This window comes from Dermacentor andersoni, chromosome 1 (assembly GCF_023375885.2).
Source record: "Dermacentor andersoni chromosome 1, qqDerAnde1_hic_scaffold, whole genome shotgun sequence".
NCBI lineage: Eukaryota > Metazoa > Arthropoda > Arachnida > Ixodida > Ixodidae > Dermacentor > Dermacentor andersoni.
In genome coordinates this window covers 67,444,610-67,464,300 of record NC_092814.1, presented here as the reverse complement: position 1 = coordinate 67,464,300, position 19,691 = coordinate 67,444,610, and the positions used below count along the sequence as shown (strand labels likewise).

Sequence of the window (19,691 nt, the reverse complement as noted above, 5' to 3'; positions counted from 1 at the left end):
GCACCTGTGCTGGGCATCTGTATTACACGTCTCCAATCGCATCAAAACCTTAAGAAGTGCGGGATCGCTGACGTGTACGTGGCTTTGGAGACAACTTGCTGAAGTCCCAGCGCGAAAATGCGCTTTAGTCACATTCACGCGAAAATCTGTGGCGTCCAACATCATGTCTATCAACGGTCGAAAGACTTCTTATAAGGCAAACCAACTTTTTGCGCGTCATCGTCGATCGCGACCTATCCTGCAGCACTCAATTTGCTCAAATGAGGAAAAAGAAAATTCAGTTTCGCCCATAATACCGAAGCAGTAGCGCAATAGCTTGGCTGCCATTATATGTGCACGGTAAGTCTAGCACTGTTTCGTCGGGTATCGGTCGGAATAAAAAATTCGCAACTGCGCGCGAGCAATCTGGTTTCGAAAAGGAGATCACTTTCTTCAATATCGACTCTACATAGTCCACGTCGTCATTGCAGAGAAGACGCCACCCGGTGCCAGAAAAGTGGGCAGACACGGCCTTCTTTTTTCCTTCTCTTTCCATCGTGCCTATCGGTTCTTACTGCTGGCTTTGTTTAAATTGCTTCAATGCGATGCCTGTTTATAGGTGGATCAGTTGCAGAGTGTGGGGCCCACCATTCATAGTTCTCCAGCCTACATTATTATTATTATTATTATTATTATTATTATTATTATTATTATTATTATTATTATTATTATTTGTTGTTGTTGTTGTTGTTGTTGTTGTTGTTGTTGTAGCATCGGCAGGAGCGCAATATTATGCCCAGTAAGTCTTGCGATAAGCCTCGCGCGGTGTCGGTTGGAGTACACATTAACAGATGCGCGGCGGAACAATCGCTCGTGGATAAGAAGAAAACTTCATTCATTGTGGCGGTGGCGCTCCCTGCAGCGAAGTGGAGAGACACGGCTATTTCTTCTTTCTTTTTCCTATCCTGCCTTTCGCACTTTGCCGCTGGTTTCATTCAAGTTATTTTACTTCGGTGCTCACTTATACAGTAAAGCTACAGAGTGAGACGTCAGCCAATCACAGCAGCTATAGCGGCGTGACCGCACTCTCCAGACGCAGTATTCTTCTCTGCTGCAGCATCGGCGCAGTGGCTAAGAGGTAAAACATCCCACTGCCACTTTGTGGGACCGCACTTCGAATCCAGTCCGAGCATTTAGCAGTTAGGAGCACACGGACACTCGTGGCACGTTCGCGCCATCGCCACCGGTATACTGTCGCTCTGTCACGCGGTATACAGCCACAGAGCGACATACCACGGCATACCACGACATACCACGGCATGCGGGATTAAAGTCTCCAGAGACGCGCCGGGCGTTTGGCTGAAAAAGCGACGAAGCCAAGTGGACTCCGCTCAGTCAGCTCTGCCCGAGTTAGGGCAGCGTTCTCACTTCCGCTGCTGGCATGAGCACGCACATTAGCGTATAGCCTCTGCGCCAGCGCGAAGGCCGCGCACTGCATTTTCCAGTGTTGCCGTATACTCACAGTGCCTCGCTTACATAAGGTTTCACGCCCGCTACTCAACCATCGCTACTCAACCACGCTTTGCAGTGATTCAGGCACCACATACATCTTGACATGCCTGTCATTCGAAAGTCGACTTGCCGCAAGCCGCTATACTAGTGTCCCTCATACATTGATCGTGTGCACATATACAAAGAAGCTCCTTGCTACTGCAAACAGCTTGGCGGGCACGATGGTCAACCCATCTAGATTAGTTTCTGTCAAGTTAAAATTACCTAGCGCCGCGACGTCGATGGGATAGAATTTGCGGCTCTCAGATGAGCTGTTGGATACATTGCTCAAGAATCACCTATGTGGTGGGCCATTGTGATTCTAGGTATTCGTTCCAGGCTTACAGGTCTTCGTTTCTATTAACAGCACGCAGGGTTGCCATTGCACAGGAAGTACGCTGAGGTGCTGTGTGTCTGGCCCTAGCCGAGCGACCGACACATCGAAATGCCAGTCGCCGAAGGCGCCGCAACTGCATTCGGTGAGTTCTCTCTCCCCCTATTTACTGATCGAAGGTCGACCGCACGCCACACATACTTCCGTACTAGTCATTTTGATGTAACACGTGGGCATGTGTACATGCGCCCATGAACAATCAGAATTCTTCGGCAACCTACGCGTATACCTACTACAAGTGAAAGTGATGAATGTAGTGCAGTCTTGTTTTCACCAAGTTCAGGCTGCATTTCTCATTTCCAAGCATCATGCCTGGAAGGTCGCGAATTTGATTTCTCTCTCTCGCTCGAAAACCGTGGTCCGTATACGCTGTCGCTCACGGGTGTACGTACAAGTGTGTGTGCGTGCATCCTTGCGTGCGAATGCTGAGAGGGACAGTTGTAGAGAGCCGCAAATGTGCTCAGGAAATCTGAAATCTGTCAGTGTACGCAAACGTGGGTGAGGTCATTACACGTCGTGTAAACAACAACAACAGCAACAACAACAACAACAACAACAACAACAACAACAACAACAATAATAATAATAATAATAATAATAATAATAATAATAATAATAATAATGAAGAAATTAGAAAAAGGTGTAGAGATCATTATATGAAGGCCCTGCGTACCGCTCTTTGTGTCTATCTCTTTTCCAGCGTCCATCTTCTACGGCGAAAGCCCCTGCCCATGAACGTACATGGCTGGATGTCTGACTTTCCGGGAGGCGCCCCGTCTCTTTAGCACGCGCGCACGCCTCAGGTGTGTCGCGAGTCTTTTCATTTAGATGCCGCCAGCCCTGCGAGCACCGCGACGGTCCTTGAACCGTTTCATTGTGTCTTCTGTTGTGCGGTGCAGTCATTCGCGACTCTTTCGTCGTTCCCTCGGTGCGCAAAGAGATCGCCGCCGGACAGAGCAGATGTGACCACTGGGCAGAATTCCTTTGACGCGGCGACATTCAACGCACAAGCAACCGGCTCGGCGACTGCCCTCCGCGTGACGCCGCTTCAAGTGCCGTCGGGTTCATGCGCGTTTCATCCCGCGCTTTTCGCGCACCGCCTCACACCACGCTGGCCATCTCACCCCCTCTTTCTCCTTCTCTCTCTGTGTGGTTGTCTTTTCTTTAGCAGAAAACGAAATGGCACGGAAAGCCTAGCCAGCGCATTTCTTTCTTTCTTTGCCTCATCCGATGGCAGCTTGTTTTCTGTTGGGTTCGTCGAAGCAGTTGTTCGCTCTTACGGTTCGCACTGGCCTGCATCTATCGTTAATACCCTCTTAATTTTTTTTCCTCCTCTTGTTCGGCTGAAACGCGGCGTTGAAGCGACGCTGCTTTCACGCTCCCCGTAATTCCGGTTTAGCGCGCATACTTGCTGCGTGCATTTCTCCGCGGCCGACATTCCTGACTCAGCCAACTCGACCGGCCCCCCTTCGCGGAATTGAGCGCTCCTTTAGGAAGCTCGTGCCACCCAAGGAGTTCACCCGGCACAAATTGGGCGCGTTAATTTACGGTAAGATATTTAGCTACAGCGACATGGGCCATTGCGGCATGTACTGTATTTGGTTGCTTGTGTATTGAAGGGGTGGAGCAAATCGTTTGCGAGTGTGCGTGAACTTTTTTTTTTTTTTTGCACACTACAGTTCTTTAAGGCTATTAGCACAGTGGGTCAAACAAAATGGGGTCTTATGGTTGAAAAGCGGAGAGGTCGGTTCGAAACGAAATTCTGGCCAGCTACTCTGTATCGGGGAGAGGGAGTGACAGTAAAATCAGAAAGAGGGAACCGTGTTGTTGATGAATGATGAGGGCGATAATGGTGGCTTGAATGAACATGAACTGTGAAGTCCATTCAAAGCCTAAAATCGAGAGAACTCTCTCGCAGGAATTTGTTGATAGCTTTTGAAATATCCCGCCGAAGACGAGGGTGCGGTTAAGGCCCCAAGAAAACATTTTCGGACAAAGGTGAATTTTTGAAATTCGACAAGTGATCTTCCACTGACAGTATTTCCACTGCACACCGCGGCGAATCCGCAACACGTGTTCTATAGCCTCAGCCTGAGACTTAAAACACGTCTCTCAAGTATACACTACACTCCTCGCAGTACGGGCTGTCTGCATGCGTGGTCGATTAGATGCGGGTTAGCGCCAAGTACACGCTAGTTCTTGTCGCAACTTGTGCAGCAAACTTGCCTGGCTTCTCTTGATGGTGGGCGGCAACCTGAGTCTCGCATGTCTGAGTCAAGTCCGTGGAAACAGCAATGGCGGTGACTCGGCTGCGCCCATTATGTCCCGGTATTTTCGCACGTTAATGTATAGATTATAGAGCATTTGTGTCTTGCTGAGAAAATGGCACTGACAATGCAATTGCATTGTTTCGGGTCATCTTTGCCTCCCCGTCGACGAGCTCATTTCCAAAAGGATAGACAGTTGGGCGAGTTGGTACGGTAACATGATTTTGGCTTCTAGCGCGAAGTGAAACACGGACACAGAAAGGAGCAGACAGGACAAGCACTACGGGTAAAGCACAGGTGTGAGCAAATTAAATAAAGCTTGAATGCAGAAGTATTTACAAAAAAATTTAAGCGTAAACAAGAGTGTATACAATGAAAAATGAGAAAAACAACTACAAGGTAATCACGAGAGGACAGGTAGGCAGCATGCGCTGTATAGTTATTCCAGGCAACATATAATGTCAGATAATATAAAGGTCAGTTGTACCGCGGAACAAAAATACTTTTCCTGAATCTGAAAAACGTGAATCCTTTTTCGTCGGGTCAAAGCCTGCCAAGCAAAAGTATCCATTACTTGACAAAGTAATACCCTTCGCACAGCTCGTCCACGCTGCGAAGTGAGACAAAGGTATTGATTTCTTTTTCCTGCTAACCCCCTCACCCCCCCTCCGTGTAGGGTAGCAAACCAATTTGTTTTTGTTTTTCTAGTTCACTTCCCTGCCTTTTCTAGGTTTCTCCCTCCCCCTTCTCTCTCTCTTTGATGCAATTAGTACTGAAGTTTAAAAGCGCCGGCGGTCGTACGATAAGTATAATACAAAATGGAGAGTAGCAATTAAGCATCCCACAAATTAAAGCTCTGTGTAGTGGACATGGACTGATACATAAACATTTCTCAAGAGCCATCAAGCACAAAAGTAAGGAAGCACAGCGGGACGTACTTTTTCCACACTTTTGTATTTGTGAAGTTCTCTCCTCTGGTGAAAAATACGAGATGCAGAACATCTGAAGAAGCAAATTATTGTTATCTAGGATTGAGGCAAAGTGAATGAGTACCGTGCTATGTGGCATTTTCGTAATCTAGAAGATGTCCGGGCTCGGAGGCAAACAATTTTCGCTGGTCTCGGCCCGTATCCACAAATCAGATCGTGAGTTGGAGAGGTTCTTAAGGACAAGCTCCAGGCAGCTGTGATGGTCAGCGAAGGAAGCTGTCCAGTCAAAAACTGCTTTTACAAACAAAAATGTTTGCAAATTCGGCCCCTGACTCACACATGAATTACTGACGGTGACGTTGAGTTTATGGTGGAAGCACGTAAACTGCACGTTCATATGTCATCAAAGTGCACATGCCGTATAAAGGGCATCATAGTCTAAGTGACAGAAATTCAGCAAGCCGAGTTCGTAACCAACTTTCTTTTTGTCGTTTCGAGAAAGGTTACTAAGAGATATAGGACAGGGAAAATAAGCTTCGGGTAATAAAATTAAGGTTACAACAACACCAGAATTTTTCCAGACAGCTGGAAGGTGCATAGTGGCACTAAAGGCTGCTTTTGAATAGCAAAATACGGCGAACAATTTACCTTTGGAAAATGTCGTCGTATCATTTGAGAGCCGTTTCTGCTCTTTGTTATGTGCCATGGATTTCTACTTAGGTTAGACGATTTTAACAGGACGAAATGGTTCATCGGAAGTTTTGCACACTGCTGTATTTTAGTGCAGCAACTTTCGCTTCATTATTGCTTCAGATACTTCGAGTTACACCTACGCCGCAGGTGTATCAATTTATATTTAAGAAAGGGAACACACATCCTCGAACTCTCACATATACGCACGTTTATATTACCAGAGGTATTCTCTTGAGGCACTCTGCTCACAACATTGAGCTGGCATGACCTAAAACACACTGTGCTGAAATGTTCGGCCATGCATCATGGCGTTGAATCTGGTTCCCGGATCGTTCCTCCGCAAGCCCCGATAACTCGGCCAGCCTCAGATATTGAGGCAGACTATACAAAACGACAGATTGCGATCGGCCTTTGTTCAAACACATCGCGCGCTCCTATACCACAGCAGGCACGAGATTCGCACGATGGTCTTCGAGCGGAGCGCACGAGGGATCGTGACGGTGGAGCACCTGCCCGCCGTCTGATCACGCGTTCCGACGCCAGGTGCACCAGTCTGGAGCATGGCGGCGCAATATATACAGTGCGCGCGCAGGGGGTCCACCATAGGCTCTATTCGGCACGCCCCCCCCCCCCCTTTTTTTTTTCTTATTATTGCCCTGCCCTTGCTCGCCTACGTCCACGACGCAACTGCAGCAGCTTGGCACCACGGCTGCGCATTCGGAGGCAGGCAGGACGAGATAGCGTGCGCTAAGTTGCACAGTGTGGCTTATTATAGCGACAGTGGCCATAGAAATGCACCAGAGTGCCAAAGCGTGTGCCCAGAGTTACAGGCCAGCGACCGGTTCAGACCGATCGCGTCCATGCAGGCAAGGGGCGTACCGACTTACTAGAGCACGAAAACACGAGGACAAAAAAAGAGCGCCAGCTCTGAGTCAGTGCCTTGTCGTCCTTTTCTCAGTCAGCCATGAAATCTAACGAGCTAGACCAAAGAAATCTTGTGCTATTGAACATAATTCGAGCCCGTAATCTGAAGTGACCCGCCAGTTGCTTTGTAATTTAATGCCTGAGGACCCTCGATTCACCCTCTCGTCTCTCACGTCATAGTAAAGTGACTCCGTATAGCATGCAGTTTCATGTAGTGAGCAATATGACAGAGTGAACCTACAATTAGTGAGAAAAAACAACATCAGTAATAGTTGTAAATTTTATTTTTGAAATGACCTATGCGGCCACTGGCAATTTAGGCTGACAGTGAAATATGAGGCTCTAATTATTGTGTACAGTGATGTTAACGTATTAGTTCCCTTTACAAACTACACTGCAGCCGACTGTGCGCTAGGCCAAAGCACAGTCGAGGCCATTAAGGAACGCACTGCCGCGAAATTGGCTTGGCGCACCTCGCATGAGTGACTTCGGATCAGATGAAAACAAAAAGAAGAAAAAAAAAGCACAGAAGTTTTGAGTAATGATAAAAAGCAATCATATTCAGAATTCGCATATTTATCCGCGAACTGACGCCCTGATAACTCTGCTATGCACGAACGGTTCCTGATCGATGTGCTCGATCGACCGTCCTTAATATGCAAGTCTCCCGAGGGCGTTACTCGTTCGCCTAAACCAAGTAATTTAACGCGCGAGAGGCGCCAGTAATGTCAAGTGTGCTCGTGTAATTCGCAAACAAGTGAACGACGGCACTATTAATTTAAGAGTAAAAAAGATAACACTCCTAAACAGCAGCTAAGACAAAAAGCAAAAGTAATCGCCATCGTCCTATTTCTCTTCACTGCAGGACGAAGGAGCCTTTTTGAGAGATCTCCAGTGGTTCATGTCTTGTGCCAGATGACACCCATCTATATGCCCGCAAAACTCCCTAATCTCATCACACTCCCTATAACCCTCTGCCGCCCTCATATGCGTTTCCCCTCACTCGACGCCCCATTTTGTAACTCTATTTATCCACCCGATGCATTACGTGGCCTTTCCTACTCCCGCTTCTTTCTCTTAATGTAAACTAAAATGTCGGCTACCCTCATTTGCTCTCCAATCCGCATCGCTTTTTTCCTGTTTCTTAACGTTACGCTCATCATTTACGCTCGCTATTAAGCGTTATTTTCCATTATATTGCTCGCTGCGCAGTGCTTTGCTTTGGTTTCTTTCTTTGTTATCCGCCAAGATTCGACTCCACAGAATGCAATATTGCAGAATGCAGTGTTCTCTTCAGCGTCATTGGTAACCTGACATTTATGATTTGAGAGTCGCTACTATGTACCAGAGAAGTGGAAGAATGCCAACATTATACTAATGCACAAGAAGGTAGGCGTTAAATACTTGAAAAATTATAGACCCATTAGCATGCTTTCAGTATGGTATAAAATATTCACCAAAACAATTTCCAAAAAAAAACAAGGACAACACTTTACTTCAGTCAACCAAAAGAACAGGCTGACTTCAGGAAGGGATATTCTACAACCGATCACATCCATGCCATCAATCAGGTAATCTACAAATCTCCAGAGTACAGTCAACCCCTCTATATGGCTTTCATAGATTATGAAAAGGCATTTCATTCAGTAGAGATACCAGCAGTCATAGAGGCCTTCCGTAATCAAGGAGTACAGGAGTCATACGTTAGTATCTTCGGAAATATATACCTACAAAGATTCCACAGCTACCTTCGTTCTCCGCAAGAAAAGTAGGAAGTTATCTATCATGAAAGGGGTCAGGCAAGGAGACACAATCTCTCCAATGCTGTTCACGGTACGCTTGGAAGAAGTATTTAAGCTATTAAACTGGGAAGGCTTAGCAGTGAGGATCAACGGCGAATATCTCAACAACCTTTGGTTTGCCGATGACATTGTTCTATTCAGCAACACTGCACACGAGTTACAACAAATGATTGAGGACCTTAACAGAGAGAGTGTAAGAGTGGTGTTGAAGATTAATATGCAGAAGACAAAGATAATGATAAATAGCCGGGTAAAGAAACAAGAGTTCAGGATCGCCAGTCGGCCTCTAGAGTCTGTGAAGGAGTACGTTTACCTAAGTCAATCACAGGAAACCCTGATCATGAGAAGGAAATTCACAGAAGAATAAAAATGGGTTGGATCGCATACGGCAGACATTGCCAGCTCCTGACTGGAAGCTTACCATTATCATCGAAAAGGAAGGTGTACAACCGGTGCATTTTACCAGTGCTGACATATGGGGCAGAGCGTTGGAGACTGACAAAGAAGCTTGAGAACAAGTTAAGGACCGCGCAAAGAGCGATGGAACAAAGGCTGCTAGGCATAACGTTAAGAGACAGAAAGAGAGCGGTTTGGGTCAGAGAGCAAACGGGGATAGCCGATATTCTAGTTGACATTAAGATAAAAAAATGCAGCTGGGCAGGTCATGTAATGCGCAGGTTAGATGACCGTTGGACCATTAGGGTTACGGAATGGGTACCAAGAGAAGGGAAGCGCAGTGAGGACACAGAAGACTAGGTGGGGCGATGAAATTAGGAAATTCACGGGCGCTAGTTGGAATCGGTTGGCGCAGGACAGGGAGTAATTGAAAATTGCAGGGAGAAGCCTTCATCCTGCAGTGCACGTATAATAATAATAATAATAATAACAATAATAATAATAATAATAATAATAATAATAATAATAATAATAATAATAATAATAATAAGATGATGATGATGGTGGTGGTGGTGGTGGTGGTGACGGTGGTGAAAAAACAGGTACCATATAAATTGGTTGTTGTTTCCTTTAATATCGCATGTTGCAGAGTGCCTTGGTCTGGTGCCATCAAATGCCCTTGACTGGTTTAGTTGCCCACAACACATCCCTCTAGTGGGTTTGTATGCACCTGTAACCGAGGCACCTGAAATGGGCATTTATTCATTGATTTAGGCTTGAATGAGAAGTTCTAATGCCATATTGGCAATTCATTTTCACACAGTAGTGCCTGCCTGTTACATGTCATGCGTAGGACGGATAACCGGTGGACCTTTAGAGTTCCAGAATGTGTGCCAAGAGAAGGGAAGCACAGTCGAAGACGGCAGAAAACTAGGTGGGGTGATGAAATGAGGAAATTTGCAGGCACAAGTTGGAATCGGTCGGCGCATGACAGGTGTAATTAGAGATCGCCGGGAGAGGCCTTCGTCTTGCAGTGGGCATAAATATGATGATGATGATGATGTGCATTCCAACCCATTTTTATTCGTCAGCATATTTTTTTTTCTCGTGATCCGTATCCCCTAAAGCTTTTTGACCTCCAAAAAGCATCAGGGCTTCAAGCGGCTGACACTAGATTCCACATTGTCATCTGCCCCATAATTAAGCTCAGCTAAGCCTCGCGACTATGCCGGCATAAAAAATAAAATAAAAAGAAAACACCTTGATCTATAGAGTCGCAGCTTTAATAACTTTTTAACGAATGGCTGCATTCTGTATGTTGAGATCAACCTTGTTCTCGTTCTTTGTTGAATATTCTAGTATCCACTTCATTTCATTTCCCTTCCTGGCTGTGCATTGTTGCCTCCATATTAACAGGCGTCTACACGCTTCCACTATACAGGAAAGATTATTTTAAGCGTGACAGCGTTAGAATGCTCGTCATTGTTTGGTTTATTTCTTGTATTTCACTGTATTTCATGTTATTGTATTTCATGTAATTGCAGTGTGCTCATCTGGCATATAATTATTGTGGAAAAGCCGACAACACTATAGCTGCCAACATTTCCAATACAGCCAAATAAATCGATCGTTCAAGTCCCGACATCCTCTTCTTTGCAAATTTTTAGTGAGATTCACCGGTTTAGGCTGCTATAAATATACAGTGTACATGTTTTCTCGTAAAAAACACGCAATCACGCACACACACGCACCCACGCGCGTACAGCTAAACCGAAACGAGGTATAATGTTGCTTGCCGTCACTTGGAGATAGATTATTTTGTGCATTCCGCCTAACTAAATAATTTGGCTTAATTGATTAATCTTCTTCTCAATTATTATAATTAGACGAAAAGTGTCAATGAGAAAATTGTAGAGCGACATGAGAAACACGCGATATGGCTTTCCGTTGCTCAAAACGTCCTAGATAAAAGTATTTTTCCGAGCGCGAAAGAAGCCCGCGAATACACGCAAAATTACCGCGCGACTCGCCGCTCGAGGGACTTTGGGAGTATTCCTGGGCCACTTTCACGCTCGGAAAAACACTTTTATGCAGCCCGTATATGGAGCAACAGAAAGTTGTATCTTCTCACGAGTTTTTCATGTCGCTCTACAATTTTCTCATTGACACTTTTCGTCAAATTATAATAATTGAGAAGAAGATTAATCAATTAAGGCAAATTATCTAATTACGCGGAATGCAAAAGATAATGTATCTCCAAGCGACGGCAAGCAAGGATAGGATAGGATAGGATAGGAATAACTTTAATAAAGTGCCGGCAAACGACGATTTAACGAGTCGTGACGCTGGCCAAGCGTCGACCCGGGGTTATACCCTACTCTGCACTAGCCCAGTTGGGCCCGTTTGTAGTGGGTCATGAGGCTTGTGCTTTTCGAGCGCACCCCGGGCCTGCTGGACGGCCCATAGTTGTGAGTCCTTGTCTGCAGACTGCAGTGCACTTTGAAGTTCTGGCGGGTAAGTCCTTGAGGTAGCTGCCGTCGGGAACCTGGCACAGTCCCACATGATGTGCCATTGGTCCGCCGGACCCGCTGCACAAACACCGCACAGCCCACTCGGATAGAGCTCTGGGTGAAGCACGTGCAGCATTGCGGGGGCGAGGAGTGACGCGGTCTGTATTTGTCTTAGGATTACGCCCTCCTCCCGACTGAGTGCCGGGTTGGGAGGCGGCATTGTCCGTCGAGCTAAGCGGTAACACTTGGTTACTTCGGCATAACTAGTCAATCTGTCCTTGGTTTCGAACCACCACACGGAACGGTCACTCTCGGGGGCGCGGAAGGTAAGTGCTCGCGCCGCCGAATGGGCCGTCTCGTTGTGGTTCGGTGAGGATGCACAATCGCCGGCGTGCGCCGAGAACCACTTGATACGGACGGTGCTGCCGCGGTCTTGAAGTTGGAGCTTGCCGATGATGGCGGCCGCCGGCGCGCATATTCGCCCCTTGGCAAAGTTGCGCACGGCATTCCTCGAGTCGCTGAGCACGGTGCGACACTCGGCCTCGGTGATCGCCAGAGCGATGGCAACCTCCTCGGCGTCTGTGGCGTTCGTGCACCGCACGCTCGCTGCCGTTGTCTTGGTGCCGGTAGCCGCCGCAACGACCACTGCCGCGAAGCCTTCCCGCTTGTATTCCGCGGCGTCCACGTACCGGGCGTGCGGGTCTTGGGCGTGTTGCTCGGTGAGGGCCTTGGCCCGCGCCTGCCGCCGTTCTTGGTTGTATTCTGGGTGCATGTTCTTCGGGATGGGGTCCACGTAAATGTGGGCCCGCGCCTCATCTGTGATCTCGCACGGTTGCCGGCTGGGAGCTTGGGGGTTGTAACCCAGGGACGTCAGTATACTGCGGCCCGTCTTGGTGGTAGAGAGGCGCTCGAATTGCGCGGTGAGCTGCGCCTCGGCTATTTCTTCTAGGGTGTTATGGACGCCGAGCTGCAAGAGCCGAGCCGTACTCGTGGTCTCCATTAAACCCAGCGCTGTCTTGTAAGCCCGTCTGATCAGCGTGTTGATCTTGGTCCTGTCAGTGACGTGCCAGTTAAGGTAGGGCGCAACGTAGGCGATGTGACTGATCACGAACGACTGGACAAGGCGCACGAGACTGTCTTCACGCATGCCCGCCCGTCGTGTAGAGACTCGATGTATGAGCCGGATGGCGTCCATTGCCTTGGTGGTAAGCTTGTTGATGGTCTCGTCGTTGCGGCAGCTCTTGTTGAGCAGCAGGCCCAGGACCCTGATCTTGGGAACTTCGGGGATGCGTTGCCCCGATGCAGTCACAATTTTGAAAGCACATTACCTTGGTTTTGTCCTGGTATACGTGGCATTTGCCTATTTTTAAAGTTCGGCTCAAATTAGGTGAAACACTCTCTCTCTCTCTCTCTCTCGCTATATATATATATATATATATATATATATATATATATATGAGGTATATAATATCGCAGAATGCAGTGTTTACTTCAGCGTCATTGGTAACCTGCCGTTTATGATTTGATAATCGCTACTATGTACCAGAGAAGTGGAAGAATGCCAACATTATACTAAAGCACAAGAAGGTAGGCGTTAAATAATTGAAAAATTATAGGCCCATTAGCATGATTTCAGTATTGTATGAAATATACACCAAAACAATTTCGAATAAAACAAGGGCAACACTTTACTTCAGTCAATCAAGAGAACAGGCTGACTTCAGGAAGGGATATTCTACAACGGATCACATCCTCCATGCCATCAATCAGGTAATTGACAAATTTCCAGAGTACAGTCAACCCCGCTATATGGCGTTTATAGATTATGAAAAGGCATTTAATTATATATATATATATATATATATATATATATATATATATATAGAAGGGCCCCATATATAAGGTATAAGGTAAGGGCCCTATAAGGTAAAACTATTCCAACCTGTTTTTATTCCAATCTCCTGACGTGAAATGTACGTGCGTAACCGCCGACGCAAGCATCGGGCGGTGACCCGCCGCGTTGTCTGAATAGCCGATTCAAACGCTCTCCTCGCTTATAGGAGCTTTTTGTTTGCTTTAAGAACGAATAACATTGCCTGCATTGAGCGGTTTTTTTTTTTTTTATCTAATTGGCTGACGAGAGGCGAGGAGCGCGCTCAAGTGGAGAAGGTTTCGATGGGGACGAGCCAGCGCAGTGAAAGTAGATAACCGGGTGAGGAGGGTGGTGCCGACGTCTGCGATTGGTCCGGTATACCGCTTACTTAGCTTACGGTGGCTTGTCGAAAATCGTGGCGGCGTGCGACGGACAGCGAAAAAAAATCCACTAAAACGGATCTTCAGCAAAGGGCTCGGTAACGTTATACTTCCACACAAAAAAAATTAATTATATGCAAATAAATCAATGCTCTGCGGCATGTGCGAGTAGCCAGTGCTTGAGCGATCTGGGGGCAGCCATCTTCTATTCCTCCGGCTATTCAGAAAGAAATCCAGTTTTGTTCAGCTTATTAATGCAACTTTAAAGCGTGCACGTCACTTTTACGCGGTAAGTTCTGGCGGTTTTGTGACGTCGCGTGACAGACAGGCGAAGTGGGCTCAGCCCTAAAGCTTTTGACCAATACCAGATGGCTAATCACAAAGAAAACGTCGAATCAGAAATAATGTCTTGTTTCTTTCGTTCGCCCTAATCATGCATAATCGGCGTGTACACGCCATAGCAGATGGTGAGCTATCGCCGTTTTCGTGACGTCGCGTGAGAGACAGGCGAAGTGGGGGGTGGCCCGAAAATGTTTTGACCAATATAGTGAAGGGCTGATTGCAGAATTAGAATAGAAAAGTTTGGAATAGTTGCACGTTATAGCGCCCATGATCTGAAAATGCTCGTCAAACGCATAGCTTCTCCGTTCGCCTAATTTCGTTTCAAATTCAAATAGCCTAGCAATTTTAACAACGATGACATAAGTGTTGCCCTGAGCGTTGCTTTTTTGCTCCCCTTAAAAGTATGGGAAGATAAATGAAAAAAAAAAAAGAAGGAAGAAAATTTGAAGGTAAAAAATAGCAGTATTTGTGGTAGTAATGGCAGCCGCGTCTGCTATGGCATCGAGAAAAAAAAGAGAGAACGAGAAGTGTATATGAAAGGCAGGGAAGTTAGGCAGGACTGAAGTCGGTTGGCTACCCTGTACTGGGGGAAACGGGAGGAAACTATTAAGGACAGAAAGTCCAGGTATGATAGCACGGTGCTGTAGTTACAGGCGGTTAGCGCGCTTTGGAGCGTCTTTCACTGGCAGAAGTCGCATCTTAAGGTCATTCCCTTGTCCCGGGAGTATCCTCTAAATAACGTGGCAGCTGCCGTTAATCGTCGAGAACTACGCGCCAATCACAGGCCACCTTAATGTGAAATAAGCTTGCTCGCTTAGCAAGAACCGTAAGCGTATATCGTGCATACTCTTATACGGCTTCCCCACTCTCGCCCTCAGCGCACTTTGAAAGTAAACAGATTCCATTGAGCCGAACTTGCATACCGAGGAACATACTTCTGCAACATAGAAGACGAAAAAAAAAAGAAAGTGGTCACTTTTGTTAGCGGTGCAAAGCATGCAGCGGGAAATGCAGCACCCGAGCGCTCTTGTAGATGCGAGCTCGCTGTCTTTTTTGTTGCGTCGTAGGTGCGTTACGTACACGTCGTTCGGTTCGCCGAGGTGGGCGGGTCGCGGCAGGCCGGACGCGCAGCGCATTTTCTCCGCGCGCGCGGCGCAACCTTGGAGGAGTGCGCGTTTAGTTTCCGCCACTTGGGCTCGCGCCATCGCGAAGACATCCACATCGGAAAAGGCGCGCATCGCCTTTCCGCGTCGCGAACGGCGCTCGCGAAGGCTGGCTAGTAGCGGCCAACTTTACTATAGTTGGGGCTTCCTGTTGCTTGAACGCACACGCCGTCGCCTATGCCGTCGCGACCGGCAAGGCACGCGCCGAGCTCGCGGAGCGGACGCAGATGCGCCAAAAGGGGCGCGTCGATCGCGTCGCTGCTATGTAGGAGCACGCGGCGGGATGCAGGCTCCGACAATGGGGAAAAACAAACAAAAAATCCGCTACGGCGGCGCCGGTAGACGACCGATAGGGTCGGCGGGGAAGTGGAAACTGGAAGCAGCGTGCATGCAGGCCACTCGCTACCTGTGGGCCTGGATTTTACGTTTTTTTTCTCTTATTAATGTTTCTTTTTGTTAGTCCTTCGCGATGCACGACAAACTTGCGTATATTTAAGCGGAGCGGGGTTGCAGGCAAGTTTCTGTACTATAGTGATTTGATCAGTGCGTTGGTGTTCAGGTTAGGTTTGACGTCGGTCTTCTACCGCGCCCGAACTTTGCGGAGAAATGCATTGGCGTTCCAGTTGCTTGTGTGCTTCAGGGCATGAAACGACGTTTTGTTAACAAATTAACTGGAACGCCATTGCATTTCTCCGCGAAGTCCGGGAACTTATATCTCGCAACTGCTGTCATCTTGAAAATTCGTTCCAAGTGGATCTGCCTTGCGAAATCCACGGCTAGAATTTGTAAATTGCAATATGGACCAACATGTAATTAGTTAAAACTTAATTATTGAATATTTATTAATTAGTCGATTTTTCATCTCAATTTCTTGTGCAAGTATTGTCCGCCGCTTCGAGTAGAACAGCTCATCAACTATAATTGTGATGTCTGCCACAGGCAACTTTTAAAGATTTTTGAAAGTGTTCATTGAAACACCTTGTATATTCCTTTGATGAAATATTCTAGTTGTTTTGGCTATAATATTATTGGAGAAACTGTGCCACTTACAGGGGACCCTGATCATGAGAAGGAACATTACAGAAGACTAAGAATGGGTTGGAGCGCATACGGCAGGCAATATTAAATCGTGATCGGGAACTACCACTGTCGTAGAAAAAGAAAGTGGGCAATCGTTGCTTTATACCGGTACTAACATATGGGGCAGCAACTTGGACGTTAAAATAGAAGCTTGAGAAAAAGTTAAGGAGCGCACGGCGAGCGATGTAACGAAACATGTTAGCCGTAACGTTAAGAGACATGAAGAGAACGGCGTTGATCAGAGAGCAACACAGGGGTTGTCGATATTCTAGTTGACATTAAGAGAAAGAGATGCAGCTGGGCAGGCCATGTAATGCGTAGGGCAGATAATCGGTGGACAATTAGAGTTACAGAATGGGTGCCAAGGGAAGGGAAGCGCTGCCGAGGACGGCAGAAAATTAGGTGGGGTGATGAAATTAGGAAATTTGCAGGCGCAAGACATGCATAATTGCAGATCGCTGGGAGAGGCCTTCGTGCTGCAGTGGACAGAAAAAGAAGAAGAAGAAGAAGAAGAAGATGATGATGATGGTGATGATGATGATGATGATGATGATGATGGTGGTGGTGGTGGTGGTGGTGGTGGTGGTGGTGGTGGTGGTGGTGGTGGGCCTATTTGCTTGTTGGTCCAATTTCATCACGTCCTTCCGCCTCGCGAACAGGGCGGACGGGATGACGGGACCTTTGCCGTAACGCGAAAGCCGTTTAAAGTATAGGTCTCGCTGGTTCCACGGCGTGAGCTTCTCCTTTCATTCGTGACGAACACTTGCGGTTCAGTCCTGGCAACACTTCAACGGCGACGTGGTGAGAGAGAAAGAGAGAGAGAGAGAGAGAGAGTGGGGCGGTGTTTTGTCTATCGGAATGCCTCCGGATGAGTCGGCTGTCGCATGCGTAGCGCTTTTCGCACAACGGCCACCGCGCACCACAAGAGCGGAGGACTGTTTGCGAGCGAAGAGCGCTGCTGTCCCGCAGTAAATACCGCAGGAGCCCTGTATATATGCGCCGCGTCTTGCCCAGGGCAGGAGGGCGGCCCGCTCGGGCGCCCAACTGCGAGCAGCGTCCCGGAACCGAGAGAGCGCGGTCCTTTTGTCTCTCCACCAGGGGCCCATTACGCCTCGGTTTCCGGTGTTCGCGCGGACCCCGGCGAAAACGGGCTATGTGCGGCTGAATTCCAGCGCGGAACAACGGGTGCGTCGGGTTGCCCCATCCGGCCAGACAATGCCTGGGAGGATCCCCTGGCGACTGCTTTCCCACGCGGTTCGCGTGCGCCCTGCAGTGACGAGGGAGACGGACGCGCCAGCAGACAGACGGCATAAATCTCGTCGCATGTACTCACGTCAGAGCCGGACGGCGCTTTCGCCGATAAGGTGTGCGAAGTACCGCGCTCGCAGGTGTAGCGCTGAATCGACGTGTCAAGTGCCACCTGATAGGTTGCATGGCTGCGGATAGTCGGTATCTCGAGACCTAATTACCTTCTATGCTGATCATGGCTGCAAACAATGGCATGCCTTAGTGGGGGTGCCTTCATCGAGGATGAACTGTTGACCGCCGCTGGCAAAGGCGCGAAATTTATCTTTTGATATCTGCGTCCACGTGGCGATGAGTTATCGATAACGCAAATGACGTTTGCTGTTTTTCATGTTTGCCTCTACATAGATATGGCACGTGTGTCCAGTGAAGTGCGTTGCTGATTGCTCATGCCGAATGCAAAATCACAATACTTTCCTTTGTGTTTTCAAAATGAAGGCGACAAGTAGAAACAGAGGATGCCGCTCATTTTTTTCGAAAATGTTTCTTGTTCTGGCTAAGTCCCCTACCACGACTTCCGCAAGCCCAACACTAAATTGGGCTTACAGAATATTCGACAGAACGTAGGCAGTTAATGCGCATGACGTGATGCGTTAGCAGGGTGTTAACAAACCACGCGGCTTATATTAAACTTCGGCAGCGGATATTCAGTCGTGCTTGCTCCCTGTCTTCGCTTTTTCGAACCACAGTTCCATTTGCGACAACATGTGCTACGACGAACTTTCCGAACTTCTCTTTTGATATCCATATGTGAGACCATTAAATGGTGTACCTGAGAACAATTTGTTGCGAGCTTGAGGAAAAACGCACCTCAGCTAGGTTCGGGGGCGAGCAAAAGTACAGCAGACGACAACACAAAATAACCCAGAGAGAGAGAGAGAAAACAAGGGTAGGAAAGGCAGGGAGGTCAACCAGAACAGCATCCGGTTTGCTACCCTACACTGGGGGTGGGGGAAAGGGCAATAGAAAGAGGAAGAAAGGGAGAGAGGAAGCACTGAGTACGTGTGGGAGCGACACCATACGCAAGGACACTATAAACGGTCTGTTAAGCCCGTGCACTTCAAGTACCGCACTAGTGCACGAATCGCTTTTCGAGCCAGTGACGGGTGTGGCCACGGTCCGAGTATCTTTGACTCGGTGAAACATCTCGAGTCCAGTCTGCGTAAAGTTGCCCGCAGAGAGAGGCGTTGGACATCGTAGCGAGGGCAGGTACACAATAGGTGCTCGATGGTCTCCTCGCACCCACAGGAGTCGCACATCGGGCTCTCGGCCATTCCCATACGGTAGGAGTATGCGTTCGTGAACGCCACTCCCAGCCACAAGCGACACAACAAGGTTGCTTCGCCGCGGGGAAGGCTAGATGGCAGTTGTAGCCGTAGCGTGGGGTCCAGTTTACGTAATCTGCAATTTAGGCCACTTGAAATCCAGAGATCTTGGGATTTCTTACGCGCAAGTTGGCGAAGTTCTCTGGCAGCGTCCGACATCGCCAAAGGTGTTGGACGCGTCTTGGTATCTTCGTGGGCACACCGGGCAGCCTTGTCAGCTAGGTTGTTGCCGACGATGCCACAGTGAGCAGGAATCCACTGAAATATAATGTGGTGTCCACTTTCCAGAGCATGGTGGTGCAGTTCCCTGATTTCAGATGTCATTTGCTCGTAGGTTCTGTGACGTAATGCGGACTTGATGCTGTGAAGGGCTGCCTTTGAGTCACAAAATACGACCCATTTCTCTGTAGGCTCTTCGGTGATGTACATCATAGCGGCATGGAGAGCTGCAAGTTCTGCCGATGTAGATGTAGTCGTGTGCGACAATTTGAATTTAACTGTAACGTTCTTGGCTGGAACGACGAATGCGGCAGTTGAGCTGGTAGGTGAGGTGGAACCATCGGTATATATATGTATGCGGTCATGATACGTCTGGTGCAGTAATGTGAGCGTAAGTTGCTTCAGAGCCGGCGATGGATGATTGGATTTTTTTGTGATTCCAGGAATAGCAAAATTCACTTGAGGCTGTCGCAGGCACCACAGGGGAGAGGAAGGCTTCGCCGCCGGTGTAAATGATGCCGGTATGTACTCATGATGAGCGCTAATAACTCGTGAAAAG

At 47.9% G+C, this 19,691-nt stretch overlaps 1 protein-coding gene across 1 annotated transcript in view; it reads left to right on the top strand.

The window, feature by feature from the left end:
* The first annotated feature begins 1,912 nt into the window (after positions 1–1,912).
* Positions 1,913–19,691, top strand: part of vari (MAGUK p55 subfamily member vari) — a 108,001-nt gene continuing 90,222 nt past the window's right edge. The window contains exon 1 of the mRNA XM_050193283.3: positions 1,913–2,009. Coding sequence (XP_050049240.1) covers positions 1,976–2,009 — 34 coding nt within the window. The 5' untranslated portion in view covers positions 1,913–1,975. The remainder of the gene's footprint in view (positions 2,010–19,691) is intronic.